We start from the raw sequence: 19802 nt of genomic DNA, 5'->3' as shown, positions 1-19802 counted from the left end.
ATACTAGATAAGCTTTAATCCACCTTACTTCTCCCCATTTGTCATCCATCAACAAAAAGCGCACAAGAGGAGAAAAATGGGTTGCCGTCTGAACTCACTGTCCACCCGAAGAGAAGCCACCGGAAGGATATCCGGACGAAGAACCACCGTGATAAGCAAAGATCGAGTCACTCTAGCTGGCCACTGTCGCCTCAATAGAGTCAACAGCTAGTGAGGATGTTGTCCCTGCATATCCCATATATGGTGAGGAAATGGTCCCTCTAAATCCAAAGTGCGGTGGTAGTGCAGAAGCTGTAGGAAGTGTCGCCGACGATCCTAGAGCTGTCGACGAACTGACATAAGTCCCAAACTGAGCTCCCGCACTAAATGGTGGAATCTACCCCAAAAAGCTAGAAGTGAATGGCGGGGGCCCTGAGAACGATCCAGAAAGCTGAGATCCCACAAACTATCCGGCAGTTAATGGACCACTCTGAGGGAACTGCTGAGCTGCAAACATCTGTGGACCTGAAGCAAACACCTGGGGACCTGGACGGTACTGAGGTGCAAAGTGTGGCAGTGGTCCGTGAGGAAACTGGTGAGCTGAAGAAGAAGCACCTGGCTGACTCTGCTGCTCAAAGAAGATGCTCTCAGCCAAGTGATCAAACTGCCCAAACTCCATGCCCTGAAAGTTCTCAATCATCTACTCCACAGAGGGTATCACTGCTGCCTCGGGCTCTGGAGAAATAGGTGAGAGTGGTGGCTGAAGCCCCATAGCAGTGTGCATCCTCTTCTGATTATCTCTCAATTTCTTATTGTTCCTTCTTTCTCTTTCTTGATTAACCAGAATGTCCCTCTGGTTCTTTATCATGCCTGCAAAGGTCCGGAACATCCGTCTAAAGGAAGAAGACGACCAGTGTGGAGGGGAAGCATCTCTACCCTCGTGTGGCACATAGCCTCCAGCTGAGGCATATCCTCAGTGTGCTGAAACAGTGCATCTGCACCCTAATCATCCTGCGGACCCTGATCATCTTGATCGTCCTCCTGTACCTCATCATATCTGCCATCCGAGGGAACTCTCACATGCTTAGGATGTTTAATCCTAAGTGGCTCATGCTTCACATCCATCCCGAAGTTTCTCTTGGTGACCTTCAGTATCACTCTCATAATGTATTGTGGCGGAACCACCCAAAACTACTGGGCCCGGGTGCACTGATCTTTGTTGCTAAGCAACTCTGACCCAAATTGGCACTCACCGGTAGTTCCTCGAGTGAAGCCTTGATTAAAGCCACGCTATTCCAGGATCAGCAGACAACACTCACACGAAGGTGAGCCCAGAGATTACAACACAGAACATTTCTTACATCTCAGAGTGATTGCAGCGGAAAGGAAAATTTATTACAAACCAGGTTCAGAATAGTAAAGTACTACAGAGTTCCATCTACTCAAATTATTCAAGTCTCATTGTTCAGCAGAAGCATTAAAAGATAACTAGCGAATTAACGTGACGCATCGATAAAGCCCATACGAAAGCGTCACTCAGCGGGAGGGTGGTCAGCACCAGCTGAAGGGTCATCCCACTCAACAGACCAACCCGGAGGCAAGGTACACGGCCAAGTAAGACTTGCAAATAGATCCTCGAAGTTAGTACCTGAAAAACAGTGCCACAAGCAAGGCTGAGTATACTAATACTCAGCAAGACTGACCCGTCTCCGGATATAACATAGTCCCATAACTAGATATGCAAGGCTTTTTGGTTGGTGGGGTTGTTTTGCCAAAAACGCCACTAAGAGTTGATCCTTATTTTCAGATTTTTAATTAGCCATCTTCCAGTTGGATTAACTATTCTAAGTTTGCATCTAACTCTATACAAACATGGTAGAGCAACCATTTAATCAACCAGCAGTATTATCATCCTCATGTTCCACTTGTTACTCTGTGTGACCGAAAACTTTAAGCAATCTCATGCCGTGAGAGGCGGATGATTCCGAATCGAATTTCAACCTGGTCAGGGGAACCTAGACCACACGCATGGGGATCGACTTCGCTTCCGCTCACGCTACTTTTCCCCTTTCTTTCCAGTCCGTGGATCCGGAACACCCTCCCCGACTACAGAGTCCGACCACTCTGCACCTGTACGTCGCGACAAAAAAAATATAAACCCTACTTCTACCAAGAGGGTGGGAGATCGTTCCACTCGCTGGTCCAATCAGGTACTTAAGCTTACCGATTACCATATTTCTCGGTATGTGGCTAGTACTTTCAAATGCTTAACAAAATGAGCCACACACCGCGACCTTAGCCATTTTTGACTACACCAGCGGCGTATCACAACTACACAACCCCGCTCGTTGTCCTTACATTTCAGCAGGATTTAAAGTCAGTCAAATTCATATTTGCTCGCGAGAGGCAGGAAACCACTCGACTTCTACCGTACCTAATTAGCATGGCAACTAGTCGATAAAAAGACCCGGTAGCAAACATAGGTACCTAGGTATCATGCATCTAAGGTTTTCGATCAACGCCTAGAAAACTTAAATGCAGAAAGAAACTACTACAACACATTATAAATAGATAAATGAATAATAACTCAGAAAAATAAGGCATAATGCACCGGGGCTTGCCTTCTTGGGCACTGTCAGGCAGAAAAGCCTCTGGGGCTTGGTCCAGGTCTTGAGACAAGTTAGCACAGTTCAAATTGACCTCCTGATCCACACAAGAGTCCGCGGGCACCAACTCGTAGTCACCGTCCACGAGATTAACCGTTTCTATATGCAATGCAAGATTATGAGTTATTCATGGATAACGATTTCTTTCCTTCACGATAAAGTTGTAGTTCAACAAAAGTTAATTTAGTGATGATTTCACATTTCATTTCATGGGCAGTCATTTATAGAGTAGTAACCACAATTATGTTTCTTCATGAATGAGTGGGGGTTGTGGTTTTGATTTTCAAATTCAACACATAGCATGCTTTCATTATTTCATAACAACAAAACTACTCATGAGCTAGTGATGAAAAGCTAAAGTAACACAGATCAAAACTTAAGCATTTATGGTATAAATTTCAGCATCTAACCATAAAGCAATTACCATAACTATTCATGTAAGTAGATTACTCTAGTTGCTTCACCTTTTTGCACAGAATGTTTGACATGGTTTCTGGTGCTAAAAATTTTATGGGAGCATCTACTCAGTACTGTAATTTATCCAGATTTTATTCACTTATACAGTAGAGGTGACAAAAAGAACAAAATTAGCAAGTTATTAACTAAGATTAAATCTACAGAGAGTTATACTAGGTATATGGTTCTCAAATATTTACCAGAGCCTAAACATGAGATAAACATACTCTAGAAAAATTATCAAGCTTTATATTATTACGATAAATTAGTTATGCAGTTAACTTAACATGAGTTAGCATAAATTTCTCACAGTTCATTTGACCAGTACTGCATGTGAACTTTTTATTACAGACAGAAAATACTCTAAAAAAGAACATGTCCAAAAATCAAGATCAGATATGGTGTAGTTTACTCAGCACAAAAATGGTAAAACTAGCCATGAGATGCTAAGCATGATTTTTTAACTAGAGAAAAACTCAGTAACTGCAGCTCAAAATTTATAGGCAGGAACACAGAACTAAAACAAGACTTCATAAATAAATATAGATTTTTCTGAGCATAAGAAATATATATGATGAATTAAGATAATTAAACAAGCATAAAACATGGTATATAGCAAATGCACTCTAATAAATCTGAAATTTATGGATTTACAAGGTTTCAGCTACACATGAATGAAGTAAAAATTACATAGCAAGATCATGTATATGTTTTCCAGCATTAATTCAGGAAAGTCAACAACAGATTAGAGAATCTTGATTGTTCCAACATGATAACTATTTTGGTTGGGTACCATATTTTTACTGTAAGCTTAATATTCCATTAGTGATAACGTATTAAAAAATCAAGTTCATTTGTTGAGTAGAACTTCCTGAACATGCATAGGTCGATTTTCTTATTCTTTTTCTTAGATTAAATTTGGTAGAGTTTCTGCATATCTGACTGTTACAAAACTTGTAGATATTGTTACAAGGATTCCAGATCAGTTGAGATTACATTTTTATGATTTTTCTGTGATTTGTTTTGCATTTTTGAAGTTCACTGCCATACACTAGAATTTTTGCAGACACACCCTTAAGCGAAAAAAAGAAATTACAACCGGGCCCTTCGCTGGCCTTCTCCGCCGTGGCATCTTGCCGGTGGTGTTCTACTAAGCAGGGCTTACCAGGGCTGCCACGGGGAGGCACGTGGGAGAGTAGAGATCGAGGAATACCTACCCTTGAAGCCGTTCGGGTGGAAGAAAGTCGGAGGTGAGCTCGCCGGCGCTAATGGCGGAGAAAAGGTTCGGGTCGCCAGCGTTGTAGGCGGAGGAGGGCTTGGGGTGGAGGAACGTGGCGCGCACGAGCACCGCGAGAGCGTGAGGATGCGCCTGGGGTAGCTGTCGTGCTCGGTCTCCCTCTGGGCTGGCCGGTCCGCGGTGAGCCCGAGCTCGCCAGCGGCGGCGCAGAAGGGGGACAGCGTCGGGAAAAGGATTGGGTTCGATTCCGCACGCGTGGAGCTCAAATGGAGGGTGGAGAAGCTGCTGGGGTGGATGGATGGAGCAATGCAGGCTGTGGTGGCCGGTCCGCGCGAGCTAGATCTCACCGGCCATGGCGGACGGCGGGAGGAGGAAGAAGGAAGGGAAGGTCGCGCGCCGGCGGGGCTCTGGGGGCATTTATAGGCCAGAGAGCACCTGGGCGAGTGGAGTGGTGTCTGGGGAGGCTGATTCGGTCCGGGGTGGCTTGACGGCGAGCGGGCGGAGCGGCCAGCGGCGCTGCGCAAGGCGGGGCGGCGTGGCGGCTCGGGAGAGCGTCTGGGACGCGTGTGCGCGTGGGGAGGTGCCAAGGGGCGGGCCAGGTGGCGCTAGAGGGGTTCCCCGGGTCCATTTGGCCGCGGGCGCGTCGTGGACGAGGTCCACCCTCGGCGTACGGTGGGCGGCGGCGAAACAGAGCACCGGGAGGAGAGAGAGATGGAGGTGAGGGCCTTTCTGTGATTTCTGAAAATCCAGGGACCTCTCGGTAATATAAAAATATCTCCTATTTAGAGGGCTCAAATGAAAAAGTGTTAAATACCAATTTTGCATAACTTTTCAAGATCTACAACTTTTGTGTTATGCAAATTTTCATTTGAAACTCACATTTTGAACTATTTATAAATTTTCAAACTTGCACAAAAGGGCTTTGGTTTTATTCAGTTTTTTATTTGTTTTTGGCTGAAGTTCAATTGAGCACATGTCAATTGAAGTACCTCTCATGAGCCAACTAAAATTTTGTGCACATTTTTGAATTAAAAATTTGAGTAGCTTTTCACTCCTTTTTCTTTCTCCTTTAATTTCTTTTGTATACTTTGACTTTTATTTGACCCCTTCTCTTTGAATTAATTTCCCACATTTTTCTTTGATGTTCAAATAGGGTACAGTGATTGTCTTTAAGAGTAATGACACTTGAGGTGTCACATGTATGGTGCATATCCACATGTCTTCAAAGGAGTCTCAAAAATGTGCTTGATCTCCTCCCAAATGAAGTCACCAACACTGAAGTCACTACCCCTCGGATCTGGCTACATCCTGCTCATCAGATTCTTGGCATGTGCTGATATGTCACTGGGATTCCCATCCCGGGGTGTGAGTGTGTTCCTATACAGCCTGTTCAGGACAAAGTAGTATGTGTACAACCCCGTGACCTTGCCGGCACTGCCAACCCTATCCCTCGGATACATGAACGTCACCTGATCAGCTGCCTGAGGTGGGTCATAGTGAATCTTAGGACGATCCACGTCCTCAGCATCAAGTCCCAAGTACCGATAGAAGGAAGTGAAGGAACACTAGTAGCGTTGTCCCTCTGTCATCCAGTAAATGGTCCTCTCGTTATCATTCTGTGAATCATGTCCAAAGTAGACTGTGACATAGAACTGGGCTATCAACTCCTTGTTCCAATCATGCTGGAAACCCATGATATCCTTGATGTGCCTGTCCTGACACATCTGAGCCACCTCATCACAAATCTCATTTCCCAGATTAGCCTTGTGACTCCAATCAACCCACTGAGCCTCTGAAGCAATGCCTGCCTTGGCTAGAATCACTGACTGATAGAAGTCCTGCTGGAAGCGAGTCTGAAACTTGTAGTCCACTGTGTCCTTTGGGACATCCAAATGACTCTGACACCTCAGCAAATGTGCAGTCCTGTCATCCCGGTGTTATAGTAGCTGACCATCTCTACATCGGCCTGCCTGACAGGTACCTGAATAGCTGGAGTCACTAGAGGACCCTCCAAGTCTGACCTGCCTGCTGCACTCTCCTCTGATCCATCCTCACTGTCATCATCACCATCCTCATCCATATCTTCCCTCTCACTCTCAGCATCTGAATCTGCATCACTCCCATCACTATCCTCCGCAATCTCATGAGGATCTCTCAAATAAGTCTCATCTTCTTATGTGTCATTTCCAGAAGACTCATCAACATCCATCTGATGTGCATCAGTCCTGGCCCTTCTAGGCCTCAACTCACGCTGACTAGGACCTGACGTATGAGACTGCGAAGCTGAAACCACTATTGTTGCCTCTGTGCCACTACTGCTTGAGGCTCCTCCAAGTACTTGTGCATCTCGATCCTCATTGTGTTTGCTTCTCTTCTCACGATACAAACATATTACCGTACCGATTCATGATCTCCAACCTAAGATAGGAAGTATTTATGCTGGAATTAGATCATGAGAAGCAAATACAAAGATCTAGATAGAAAGAGCTTGAAATGCACTAGAAACTGGAATTTGTGTACTGTCAGCCACAGACCGGTCAGACCAGTCGGATGGGCCGGTCAAACCGGTCCTTGACAGAAACTGGACATGGGTTGGTTTGAATAATTGAAATCAGCAGAATTTTGCTAGTACTGAATGATAACATAATTAAGATCATCTAGCAAAAACTAAGGACGGAAATATAGCTCAAATGAGAATGGTTTTAGTCCTGGCCAGATCGATCGGTCTGACCGCTCGAGCGGACCAGTCAGAACAGTTGGGTTGCGCCTGAAACCTACATTTCGATTCCAAGCAATGTACTCAATGAAACTTGTTGATTTTCTAGGGAAAGGTTCCTAGGCCTAGCAGGAACTACTGGACAGAAGGAATTGAAAAGATGTGCACTTAGTTAAGAGATCGGAGGTTTTGAACTTTTGGTACCTTGGATGAGAAAGGAATCCGTGAAGAACTTGAAATCCGGCTTCACCACGGATCAAATAGCCCTCCCTAGCCCCTCAGCACGTGATGAATTGATCAAATCGAGGGATAGGACTCAAAATCTCCAAGGGCGAAGGAATGGCGGAGAGACGCGGCGCACGGGTGAGAAAGAAGTGGTCGGTGGCAAAGCTGTGAATAGTGATATATCTTTGGGAAGATAAGACCTTTGTATAACTTCACCTTTAAAATCCGCGCACATGTATATTATCCAACATCTACAAAACGAGCCGGACTACTGGTTAGTCATCCGCTGCCAACAAGCAGTAGCAGGGGACACGTGCCTGCTCCTGACACACATCCATGATGCAATGACAAGTCAGATGGATTCCTTTTTGAATTTGAAACTTTGGTTTCAATTTCTTTCCGAACCGTAAGTTTATTAAGATTTCATTTGAACCACTGTGTTATTTGAAACTTATGCAACAAAACAATTCTAATAAGAATAGATTTTGACTTCTCCATGTTTTTGAAAAATCAACATTCAAATTATAATGCTTCAACATTTTAAATATGTGTGTTCAACATTGTAGATATACTGCACCAATATTTTCATGTGAAATGTTGGAATAGTCTATTAGAATTGTTGAACTAGGTTTTGATTAATGTTGACTCTAGTGGCTTAAAATGTTGAATATATCGGTTAATATTTTAAGCATGCTAGGTCATATATATTTATATAGAATTTTTTTTTAAAAAAAAGCTAGAAAGCTTAACTGCTGCCCGGCATTGTCCTTCTCACCTTCTGCCATCCTGCCTACTGGGCGTTGTTGTGCTGCATGCATTTGTGCACTGGTCAGATCCGTGGTGGGCTGTGCTATTCAATCACTAGAACATTAGGCGCGCGATGCGCGCCCTACCATTTAAACAATCAGATATAAGCAAATTGAAGGTAATGAAATGTGCAATTATACATAAGTAAACCAAAAGTAATGAAATGTGACAAATAGTATGTATGGTATAGGATAAATTCAACACAAAATCACATTATGTGGTAACAAATGCATCGTTAGTATGCAAACATTTTAAGCAGCATGGGTACATTATCCATCATAGGTGTCTATCAAACATTTGAATCATGAATATTACAACATATCTGACAGAAGGCGGCGACTGCTGTGCAATCTCATTACCTGTGCAAGCATGCAAGCAATGCCCCTGGTCCGCATGATCCTGATCTTACGGTTGCTGCAAATTAGCAAAAAGATCCCCCCACGCGTCCTCTACGCACTTGTTAATTGTTTGCCAAAACCCTATCTACAGAAATATTCAATTGAGTTGTGGCCCCTGCGTTGTCTTGCGTTCTCCGATCTTCTGAGCAGCGCTACGTCGCCGCTCGGCGCTCGATGCTGTAGCCTCTAGGCCGTCGATGCAGCCGACTGCTGCAGCTGAAGACTTCTATCCACGACGCTGGTGCAGACATAGCCCTTCCTCTTTGTCGCCTTCCATACACACTGCCGACCAACACCAGCAGCAACTAAAGGCCGTCCGCAGTACCCCCAGGCTGATCCCATCCTCGCCTCTGCCCCAGATGGATGTCCGTGTCCTCCACATACTGTGTTGCCGATCGTACTAGCATCTCCTGCGGCATCCCTCGATCAATTGAGTTTTGACCAAAAGTGGGACCATCTCAAAATCTCATTTAATCAGGAATAAATTCTGTTTCAGATGGATAGTAGTATTATGCTAGCCCACAACTTTCGCAAGCAGCAGCAGAAATAAAATAAAAATGAGGGCGCAGGCCTTGCTTATCATAAGAGAAGATACTTCAAATTAGCTCATAACCATGTCCCTTTCTACAGACAAGATGAAATCAAATTTGCACAGCAGCAGATGCAGTTTTCTCAATGATAATATAGCCATGACATTGGATTTTCTACAAGTACAAAGAACCAGCAGGGGACGACGATGGACAAATCAGATCAGAGGATCTGCGTGGCTGCGTGAATGGGGAGTGGCTGCGGTGCGGATGATGGAGCTCAATGGAGGAGGCGGCGGACATGGGGATTGGCCATCATGGAGCTCAATGGAGGAGGCGGCGGACATGGGGATTGGCCATCGGCGGCCCAGCAAAATCGCTCACGAACTGTGATGCGGGGGATTGAGAGGAAGGAGACCGAAATGACATGATTGATTCATTCCAGGGGTTATTGGAATATTTTCTTTGCAACTGAGGTGAAAGAGTGGGAGGGCTTACGTGCAAAAAAACCAAGACACCGCTGGATTCATATCGTACGAATGTGGAGCATTGCTTGCATGCTTGCACCGATTGCCTGCTTGCACCCCAGACGTTCTCCTGAGAGCACATGCAATTCGATCCATCAAATGTCTGTCCGAAAACTTGGAGGATCAGTTGAAGTCGTTATCGACGTCTAAGTGCCACTTTGATGGATGGAGGAAAAAAAGCAGAGGTGTTCCGTATTCGCATCATGACTTCGTGGACATGCTACTCATCATTCATCAAGGTAAGCACAAGATAGGATCGATCAGCATTTATTCAGGAAAAAAGATTCAGTAAGGAGGTATTCCGTATTCTATTCGTCAAGCAAATTTGTTGCCCCGTACAACCTATAAATACACAGAAACTTCAAATGCAAGCTCCTCGGCTCTCAAGAATAGTGTTGAAATATCGGAATACAAACTTCCATGCTCAGCACAGGACTTAAATGTTGCAAGGCATCGATCAATTTGCATTCTAGGAGTAACGACTGAACATGTTTGGCGATTCCAGATTCAGAGCATCCACGTCAATGGCAGGCTATCGTTTGTGCAAGAGCCCTGGAAGGCATTATAATTCAGAACACATTTGCCACATTGTACAGGTACCTAGTCAATTGAGCCCAGCAACAATCACAAGCATTCCTCCTGCATCTAATGGTGAAAACTTCGCCTTTAAGCGAAGCCTCACCAGATCACACCACCTATCACTGTGCAGTGGAAGTATTAGCCTCCCCAGCTATGGGTATCATGTAGCCCAAACCTTTCAGCTTCTCCACCAACTTCCTCTCCGCAACAGCCTGAAATCATTAACCAGTGACTTCCAGATACACCACTTAAGAAAACTGTTATGCAGAGTTGAGGGCGCCGGTGAGTACCTCAAGCATGGGGCTGTCTTTTGGGATGTTGCATGCCAGGACTATGTTTAGACCAGTTTTCATCATTGAAACATGAAGTGAGCTAAAGCTTGTTGTTGTTAATAAGCTACCATAAATGCAAGACTATTAGTTAAATGACAATAGAAGCAGTACCTAGACGGCGGGTCATCCCTGATCCGGAGTTGTCACATGTTCCTCCTAGTACAGAGGTGACACTCACTCTGTTATCCTGCAAATCTGCAATGGCCAGGAGAAGGCAACATAGCAAAAATGACAACGAAACATCAGTTTTCATGAGGCAACACTGCCAAAAGAAAAGGACAACAAAATAATTGAAATTATATTCTAAAAACAAAACAGTTACCACTTATAGGACTAGTGGTTGCAGCAGATGGCCAAATTTTGCTGTGTTGCATCCAACTCACACATACATCTGCATCAAAACGAATAAAAAAGTAAAGGATCAAATATAATCACTCACATAACTATTCTATATACACCGAGTAAAGCCTGAGAGGTAACACATCTCAAATAAGCTAAGAGGATTCAAAGGGAGATTGAAGGCTTTAAGCCGACCACTACAAATGATATAAAGTATTTTCCCTATAATAACAGTAGCATATAAATAAATACTTCAAGCTTTGCTCATAGTGACAAGCTTGTAACTTCAGGGCTCAAATTTATTTGATTTTCTGTATAAAACTTGATAGACATCAGGTATAACATTCTCCTTTTACCCAGATGGCTAACACATAGAAGGATAGAACAAGCAACCAACACAGCAACTACTATTAATACCATCTGCATTTCTCATCCAGATGAAGTTTCTTTTCCCAGCTTATCTATAACTACTTTTTCTTTTTGTCATGCACTTGGTTGTACGGATCAGCCAACATTCAAGTCTATCATTAGAAGGGGCACAAGCATTTTTTGTTGTAACAATGAACTCGTGATATGTCATGAATTTACAGAAGTTTCAGTTTAATACTTTGATTGGAACCAAGAAACCTTGTTTACCTCTTTAGAGAACCTCACTATCTGAAAATGAAGCATGACATCATGAAGGTCCTCCGTGAAACAAGTGACCTGGAAGCCTCCCTTGGACGACGAATCGCCTGAATAATTAGTTTTGCCCTCTGTCCAGGTTGGAGGGCTCACCACCAAATCTGAAAAGCTTGTCCTCAGCTCCTCTGAAGACATATTGCGCCTTCAAACACTGAAATAAGATAAAACTACTTCAATTCCATGCTTAATGATATAGCTAAGTGGATAAAAACATGAAGTGGTCGAGAAGTTTTAGCTATTTAATGCCAACGATTGTAACTTCGGATCCATTTCCTCAAACGGCTTCTAAAACCCAATGGAACAAATTTGAGGACATAAACGTTTGATTTTCTAGTTTAGGGACCGGAATGACACAATGGAACAAGTTTATGGACCGAGATGACACGGATGGACAAGTTTGAGGAGCTGAACGGTCGGGATGACACATCGACACAAATTTAGGGACCGGTGATGGACTTTACTCTTTGCTTAAAGTTTGAATTGGTCTGTACAGTTCTTAATTCTGGTTCTGTAAGTGAAGTTGGTCGGGTGGATTATTAATTCAGCAGTAGCAAGAGCATCACACTGTATTGGTCCTCTTAATTATATAATTCTAGGACAATTGAACAGATAAAGTACGGGATGCAACATAAATAGAATGGTATTTCATTTAAACGTGTGCTACTGTGCTACTGATTGCAAGTTCAGTCAAATTGGAGAAGAGATGGGGATTGGGGAGGAACGGAACAAGAGCTACCTGAGGGGCCGCACTGCACCCGCCACTTCCACTTCCTCCGGCTACACCACGCCCGCTCCCGCACACCTCCTCGACGCGGCAGGCGGCGGCTTCAATGTGCGGGTGGTGCTTGAGCGCGAGTACCGCGCCGAGGACTGCACGGTCGCCGGGGCTGTAGAGGCGGACGTGGAGCGTGACGGTTGCCGCACGGCGTTGTCGAAGAGCAGTTTGGTGCGGCCAACGCCTGCAGCGGTGCGGCCACGCCGGAGAGGGGGATACTGCGAACGCCCGAGCGGAGCCCGCGGTTCGTGCCCACGCCGGATTGGGGCGTCGGCGCCGGCGCGTAAGTGGTCTTCGAGCTCATCATGCTCGGTGGTGGCCTTCCGCATCTGCCGCTTCCCGCTCGCCTCCGCGCGGTGCAGGCTGCCTCCACGGGTGTGCTGCCGCTTCCCACCGGCTTCCGCAGGCGCCACAGGCTCCCGGCCACCTCCACGCCCGCCACCACTGGGAGGGGGAGGCAGAGAGTCGGAGAGAGAGGGCGGCGGCGGGGAGCATGAGAGAGAGGGAGAGGGCGGCGGCGGGGAGCATGAGAGAGAGAGGGAGAGGGCGGCGGGGAGCTGGGGAGGAGAGAGGGATTAGGGTTCGGGGCTGCGCGTGCGGGAGGGGGTTAATGTAAAATTTCCAGGGGGTTTTCGCAAAGAGACGGTATTATCGAATTTTTTCTTCTTTGTGTAGAAATAAACATTAGTAGGAGGGTTTATGTGTTAAATATATTAACGTGCATTCCCCAAGAGCTCAGTTGAGTTGTGATTTTTATAAATTATGAGGTTTTTTGTGCAAAATAGCCAATACTCGTGCTGAATGACACGCGTTCACTTTTTACCGTGAAGCGACACGCGTTCACTTTTTACCACTTTTTACCGTGAAGCGACACGCGTTCACTTTTTACCATGAAGCACGGGGAGAAGAGCAAATGGGAGGGGATTTCACTTTTTATCATGAAGCACGGGGAGAAGAGCAAACGGGAGGGGATTTTAATCAAGCTGATTCAAACCTTTCCCATCAGATCGAAGATACAAATACATGAGCTTGAATTTTCGTAGAATGATTCAAGTTAATTAGGAAAAAAAAAATTTTGCCTCCCTCAACTTTGAGCCGAATCTGTTTTTCCTTCCTAGACAACAAAATCGTCTGTCCAGCCTTCTCATACTCACAAAATCATTCACATAATCTCCCTAAGCAGTTTAAGGGTGAGGTGGCAGCGGTTTTTCTCTTTTTTTTCTTTTATTTTATATTTTGACAAAATCTTGGAAAAATCACATTAAATCACAAAAATCATAAAAGGGAAATAGATCCACGTAAATAGATCCACACATTGAACATACTAGAACATTTTGCGCTCTAGCGTCAGCAAAACTAAAAGCCATAAAGCATCGACATACAAAATATTTGAAAAGTAAAAATGGATGCACTGCAGTATCTTAATAGAAGTCGCTGTTTCACAAGCCAAATCAGTTTAGTCCCTTCAGCATGGGCATTGACTGTGTTGCCTTCACAGCCTGTTAGGCTGTGTCTAATCATATATTACAGCTACCAAATATCTCAGCTAGTAGTCTGCATATTGATCTAAATAAGCATGCAAAGTACTAAACAATATTTAGAAATCCAAAATGAAGATTACACAGTTTGCAGCCATGAAATTTTTTAAAAATACATCTAGCTGTTTGACACAGGCTCTGAACGGGTCAAGTAGAAAGCAGGTGGTTGCATCTGATAAACAAAAAGGAGGATATCCTCTTCTTGCGGTGACCATCCTGATCATCCTTGTTTGCCTGTTTATACTGCATGGGCAATATTCATTACCTACATAATAATACTACCATGGTCAGAGTAAGGGATAGAACTCGTGAATATTTTTCTGCCGGATAGAAAGCTGATGCAAACAAAAATGGACAAATCTAGTGAAACATCTACAAACATGATGCTACTTTAATCAAACATGGTGTATCCTATTTGTAAGAAGGGATGAAACTCGCGAATACTTTTCTATTAGATGCAAACAAAACTGGACAAATCTAGTGAAACATATTCGAACATGATGCTACTACAATCAAGCATGGTGTATCGTATTCGCAAGAAGTGAAAATGGAGAGTCTGGAAGACTAAAGCTAAACTTCTTCTTTTTCTAAATGCATGGAGAACCTAGCCTAAATGAGATTAATTCAATCTTGCCAGTTTTTTTTTTCTAGAGGAGGTGGAGCTTGTGTTTTGGTTTCTGTCCACAGAATTTCCAATAATAGTTTACCCACCAGTGGTTAGCTTGCTCTATGTCCACATAATGATTCCTAATAATAATGACTTAAGCAAACTTGATTGTTTTGGTCTTTGTTCTAAACAGGTAGTCTTAGCAGGTCCTGCTCTCCTAACAAGTAGGATTAGCAACACATATTATAGAACATCTTCGTCTGTGAAGTTGCAGTTCTTGTTGGGAGAGAGGTAAGATCAAGAAGTAACTTATTATGTCTTGTAGATATAGCATTTGTAATGTTAGGAAAAAAGCCAATAAACTCTGATAGCGAGGCAAACCTCTTCCTTGTAGTGCTCTTGTGTGTCTTGGTTGCAAAATTATCAGGCACATCCACATCGATCTCAAGATTAGCAGCCTGCATCGAAGCCAAAGCATGCCAAAAAAAATAAAAAATCAATAATCAAACAGATAATGCATTTGAACCTGCTGTGCTAGGCAATTTTAATGCATTTGAACCTGCTGTGCTGTGGCTAACAAAGGCTAACCCAGTGGATATGTAAATGCGTAGAAGGTTGTAACATGTAGGGAGACTGAACTCACCTTTGCAAGTCTTAGCAAACACACAAGAGGAAGGGCCAACAAAATCAAGCTTCAGCCAGCCGCAAACAGCAAAGATGAATCCTTCTTGCTGTAGCTGGAAATGATCTGAAACCCAGCTACCTCACTTCTTAAATATATACTGAGGCATACAATAAAATCAGGGAAAAAGCAGCAGAAGGATGTGCCGAGTTGCTAACTGAACTCACCTTTGTAATGCTTTGCACACACACCAGGCAAGACAACAACTAAACCAAGATTCATGCAGCTGCAGCAGACAGTCGTCTCTTCCTCGTTGCAGCAGGAATAAAGAGAAAATGTATGTGTTGTTCAGCCACAGCAAAAAAGCTTGTCAAGTTAAAGCAAAGGAGCTTGTTTCAAACATGCCAAACTCCAGGAACACATGTTTCAGATAGCTTAACTTGAAGCAAAGTTCCTTTTTATGTGAAACCAAACAATAGCAAGCTATCTTTCATAAAATCAGAGATTAAACACTATGCTGCAATTATACAACTGTTGTTTTGTTTAGAGGCAAAATGCTATAGCAGCGTAGATAAATTTAGCGACAAATTTCCTGTTGTGCTCCATCAATAGGTGAGGTACCTGTTGTTTTATTGGCAAATATGTGAACTCTTTTTCACGATGAATTGAAAAATGAAGATCAATTTATACCTAAAAGATATAGAAAGTAGCGTAGCATGGTCTAGACAACAGAATCAATCGTCCAAATGTTCTACAGGCATTCAGCTATTTCGTCGGGAGATGTATGCAGGTGAGGCTGCACTCGGCCACATATTTACTACCTTAATTACCTATGCAGTATCAGACCATAAATCACCAACAGGACCTATCATTTGTTCTCCTCTTCCTGTGGAGCATCTTCCAGTTCACCGATTATCAGGAATATGGGCTTTTTTTGAGTTTTTCATCCAGTTCCAGACCTTCCTCAGTCCCCAATGCATAAAAAGAACTTAAACTAATCAGCAATAATGTGTTATGGAAAAGAGTTCACCACTTAAAAATATTATTAAAAGAATGTATGCAACAGTCAGGCCTTTGATTAAAGCTTCCAAACATAATTATTTATGCAGATGCTGATGTAACAGGCCAGAGACAATTTAGTTGGAACAAACAAACGAGGACCTAACTTTCTGACTTCCCAATGGTTGATACATGCCGTGCCACTACAATCATGCACTGGTATTCTAGATTAAGCCATAGGAGTAGGACAAGGAACACGACTATAAGATGGAGATACATTAGCCAGTTAACAAATATAACCAATAAAAAAATAAGTATTGAGTAGTAAAATGGAACTGAGCTTCAGAACTTAGGAACTTATGGAGCCTGTGCATAACTTATCTTCACACTAAACTTGTTGTGCAGGAAAATATGAAATATACACTGAAAGACAAGCTAAGGCGCACAATAAACTACCAAGCGCAGGTACAGCTCCCTGGTGGTCATCAGACTTCATTTACATCAAAGCCTACATGCATTCCTAAAGTGCTAGGTTGCACATATATATAAGAATCAAATAAGAATTCAACAAGCAAATATAATAACACGTGTGAATCCTTTCTCAACTTTCAATCAACAAAGGCATCATTCACCAGCAGGAAAGGTATCTTGGAATGAAAATATGTAGAACTGAGATAAGGCATCAGCAAGACATAATTTTAGACTATAAGTTTATACTTTTACCATTCTCACCTACAGGCTACAAGACATGGCTTGCAACAATGTGAAATAATCAGTCATATAGGGTGATGAAGAAGCCAATCACAATATGATATGCCGTGATCAAAATGCACCATTTTTGTATTCAGTGCAACAGGTATTGAATGAATAAAAATACCAATTATATTGTATCCAGGATTTACTGATCAACACTATTAGTTTGATATAGTGGAAAGCCATTTGGGTAACAATAAAGGATTGTAAAGATTTTTTTCTTGTCAATTGGTTAGCATCTGTAAAATACGAATGAATTGACGTTCAATGACAAAGATAATGAAGATAAAAGTGAGAGGTCCCTTCATAAATTCGACCTTTGAATGAACAAGGCAGATTATTGTCAACGCAAAAGCATTTCTCTACCGGCTTAGTTTAAAAGTTCATCCTGAGGCTGTACATAACAGTCATCTACCAAGGAGAACATCCAAAACTATCCAGTAATTATTGGCCGCTGCATTTTTGAAGTTCTGTATAATTGAATCACGTCAACAAAAACTTGTGTATATCTTTGGAATGATACTTCACTGGTTGATTTCGATCATGAATAAGAACTAAAGGAAAAAATAATTTCTTTCAGTCACAGTCTAATGTGAGCATCAGTAGTGACTCAGCATAATCGAAGTTTACTCTCCTCAAAAACTGCATAAGTCCTAGTCAAATATTTCTGATTTGTACGTCACAAGAGAGAGTTTCCAGCATTGCATTCCTTGCGTTGGGCAATGTACCTGGTGTTGGAACCGCCGGCGTGGAGGGCATGGACGAGGCAACGTCGAGGGAGGAAGGCGGAGAAGAGTCCAGGTCATCAAATCAGGGGACAAAATATAATCACGCCAGGAAATGAGGGCGCCGGAAGTGGGAGGAGGTACCCTAGATCCGGCTCGCACCTGTACAGGGAAGAGGCCATCGGCCGCCGCTCGGGGGAGGCCCTCAGCTGTCACTCGCCCAGGCGAGCGCGCTGGTCAGCACCACGACCGCGGCGTTGGCCGGCTCCGAGGACAGCAGCTTCCCCCACCGGATCTCCAACTGCGTAGGGGAGGGACGGGCCTTTCCGCGCCTTGTCGCCCTCCGCACCGGGGGCCGCCGTCCCCACTGGAGGCCGCGCGGGCTTTCGTTGCAGCGAGCAACAGCACGCCTCGTGCAGATGTCCGGGCGGCGAGCCGGGAGGCGCTCGATCCAACTTCTTCACGAAGCCAAGTCCTATTCATCCATCTCAGAGCGGACGGGCCACGAAAGCTCAAAAGTGTCACAAAAATAGTATTCCCTGACTTTCCTTCAGCAAGGAATCCCGATTGGGAGGCGCACGGGCGAGGAGGGAGGGCGGCAGCAGGAAGGTGAGGGAAGGAGAGAGCAATCGGGATTCCCTGACTTGCTGAAGGCAAGTCAGAGAACACTGTTCCCGTGACTTTTGAGTCTCTGTGGGCCGTCCGATCTGAGATGGATGGACAGGATTGATTGCTACAGTACCCCTGCTACAGTACAAAACAGTCCCTTTTTGAACATATATATATAACTAGATAAATCTAGACCAATCTATAGATAAACCTAGATAAATCAATAACTCAGTCAAACATGATCCGATAATCATAAATTTTTTATTACATCTCAATCATATAATGATTAGACCACTGTAAAAATTTCATCGTAATTGGACGATGGAGACTATAACTATAAATTAATTACAGAAAAATATATATCTAAATCTACAGCAAAATATTTGTACTAAATTATACCATATAATATGTTCAATGTGTAGATCTGCTTATGTGGAGTTCAATAAAATTAGATTTTCCCTTTTATGATTTTTTGTGATTTACTGTGATTTTTTAAAAATTTAGTCAAAATAAAAAATAAAAAAGAGAAAAACCGCTGCCACCTCACCCTCAAACCGCTCAGGGAGGTTATGTGAATGGTTTTGTGAGTCTGAGGATGGTGGACGGACGGTTTTTGTTGTCTAATGAGGAAAAGCAGATTCGGCCCAAAGTTAAGGGAGGCATAAATGACTTTTTCCTACTAATTATTATATGAGAGGTGAGGTGGTGATGGATAACACATTTCATTCTTCAAACCAATGTTCAAAAGGGTAGTTCTCGGCGTCCGTCTAGGTGCGACAAGCGGTAGCCGAGGGGGTTTTCCTAGCCTATTGGGCTAGGCGTTACCGAGGTGGCACTGGCTCGTCGGCAGCGAAAGGATGGTTGGAATTCTACCCTTGGTCACCGCTGCGCAGATCTGCTAGGTAGGGATGTGTGGGTGAGGCTGGGACGCCATGCGTCGGCGAGGGAGGAAGGGACATCAAGTGAAGGCGGCGGCGGTGTGCTTTTGCGCTAGACGGCAGCGGAGGAGGCAGGGGCCGGCCGGCGGGCGATGTCGCGGGCAGCACGGCGGTAGCCTAGGCAGAAAGAGAAGACGGGTCGAGGAGGAGATAGGTTGGGGAGGCATTGAACGGATAAGATTGAAACTAGGGATAAGGTGGGGTTGAGACTCAGATTGAGCTGCTTTGATGAGCCATCTATTGTAACTTTAGGCTCACTATTCTCTACTCCCTCCATTCCAAATTATAAGTCATTTCAAGAATTTTGGAAAGTCAAACCATCTCAAAATTTGACTAAAATTATAGATAAAAACACAAATATTTATGACATTAAATAGGTATACTATGAAAAGTCTAAAGTGCGTCACCGGTCCCTAAACTTGTTCGACTATGTCATCCCGGTCTCTAAACTCGTAAATCGATCGTTTAGGTCCTCAAACTTGTTTGGTTGTGTCAATCTGGTCCCTAAACTTATAAATCATCTGTTTAGATCCTCAAAACTATCCAGTCGTGTCATCTCAGTCCCTAAATTTGGTTTTGGGTCTCATATAAGTCCAAACCGAACAATCTAAAACCTCTACATCAAAATATAATTTATAACTTTTTCATATGAACTCGAATGAAGACAAACTTTATATCAAAATTGTATCTCTCAATGCGATCTACAACTTTGCAGTTGAAACGTTTTTGAATTAAAATTGTTTAGAGTCCCAAAATTTAATTTT

General features: G+C 43.5%; 1 protein-coding gene and 1 long non-coding RNA gene across 5 annotated transcripts; both read right to left on the bottom strand.

Annotated features, from left to right (window-relative positions):
* Window positions 1-9822: 9822 nt before the first annotated feature.
* Window positions 9823-13139, bottom strand: LOC120662495. Its single transcript, XM_039941631.1, has 7 exons — window positions 13109-13139; window positions 12209-12546; window positions 11566-11623; window positions 10772-10840; window positions 10561-10644; window positions 10408-10448; window positions 9823-10329 (listed from the first exon to the last, which is right to left on the bottom strand). The coding sequence occupies exons 1-7, from the start codon at window positions 13137-13139 to the stop codon at window positions 10237-10239; spliced, it is 714 nt and encodes a 237-aa protein (XP_039797565.1). The 3' UTR covers window positions 9823-10236.
* Window positions 13140-13635: 496 nt separating this feature from the next.
* Window positions 13636-18121, bottom strand: LOC120660092. Of its 4 annotated transcripts, none has more exons than XR_005669342.1 (5): window positions 17654-18121; window positions 15242-17494; window positions 15036-15140; window positions 14774-14850; window positions 13636-14050 (listed from the first exon to the last, which is right to left on the bottom strand). It is a non-coding gene; the product is annotated as an uncharacterized LOC120660092 (long non-coding RNA). The 4 variants fall into 4 exon arrangements; XR_005669343.1 differs by having other exon boundaries at window positions 15242-15973; window positions 17495-18106; XR_005669344.1 differs by having other exon boundaries at window positions 15242-15973; window positions 17654-18106.
* Window positions 18122-19802: the final 1681 nt, after the last annotated feature.

The sequence above is a fragment of the Panicum virgatum genome, chromosome 2N, assembly GCF_016808335.1.
Source record: "Panicum virgatum strain AP13 chromosome 2N, P.virgatum_v5, whole genome shotgun sequence".
Classification (NCBI taxonomy): Eukaryota; Viridiplantae; Streptophyta; class Magnoliopsida; order Poales; family Poaceae; genus Panicum; species Panicum virgatum.
The sequence above is the reverse complement of the archived record's forward strand: the minus strand, read 5'-3'. Positions and strand labels throughout refer to the sequence as shown.

Excerpts from the sequence above, each read along its gene's own strand:
- LOC120662495 (XM_039941631.1), bottom strand. The coding sequence starts at position 13,139 with ATGGTAAAAAGTGAACGCGTGTCGCTTCACG. Across the intron at positions 11,624-12,208 it reads GGTGCAGTGCGGCCCCTCAG|TGTTTGAAGGCGCAATATGT; the intron begins GTAGCTCTTGTT and ends ATCTTATTTCAG. Across the intron at positions 10,449-10,560 it reads AGGGATGACCCGCCGTCTAG|TCCTGGCATGCAACATCCCA; the intron begins GTACTGCTTCTA and ends GTCTAAACATAG.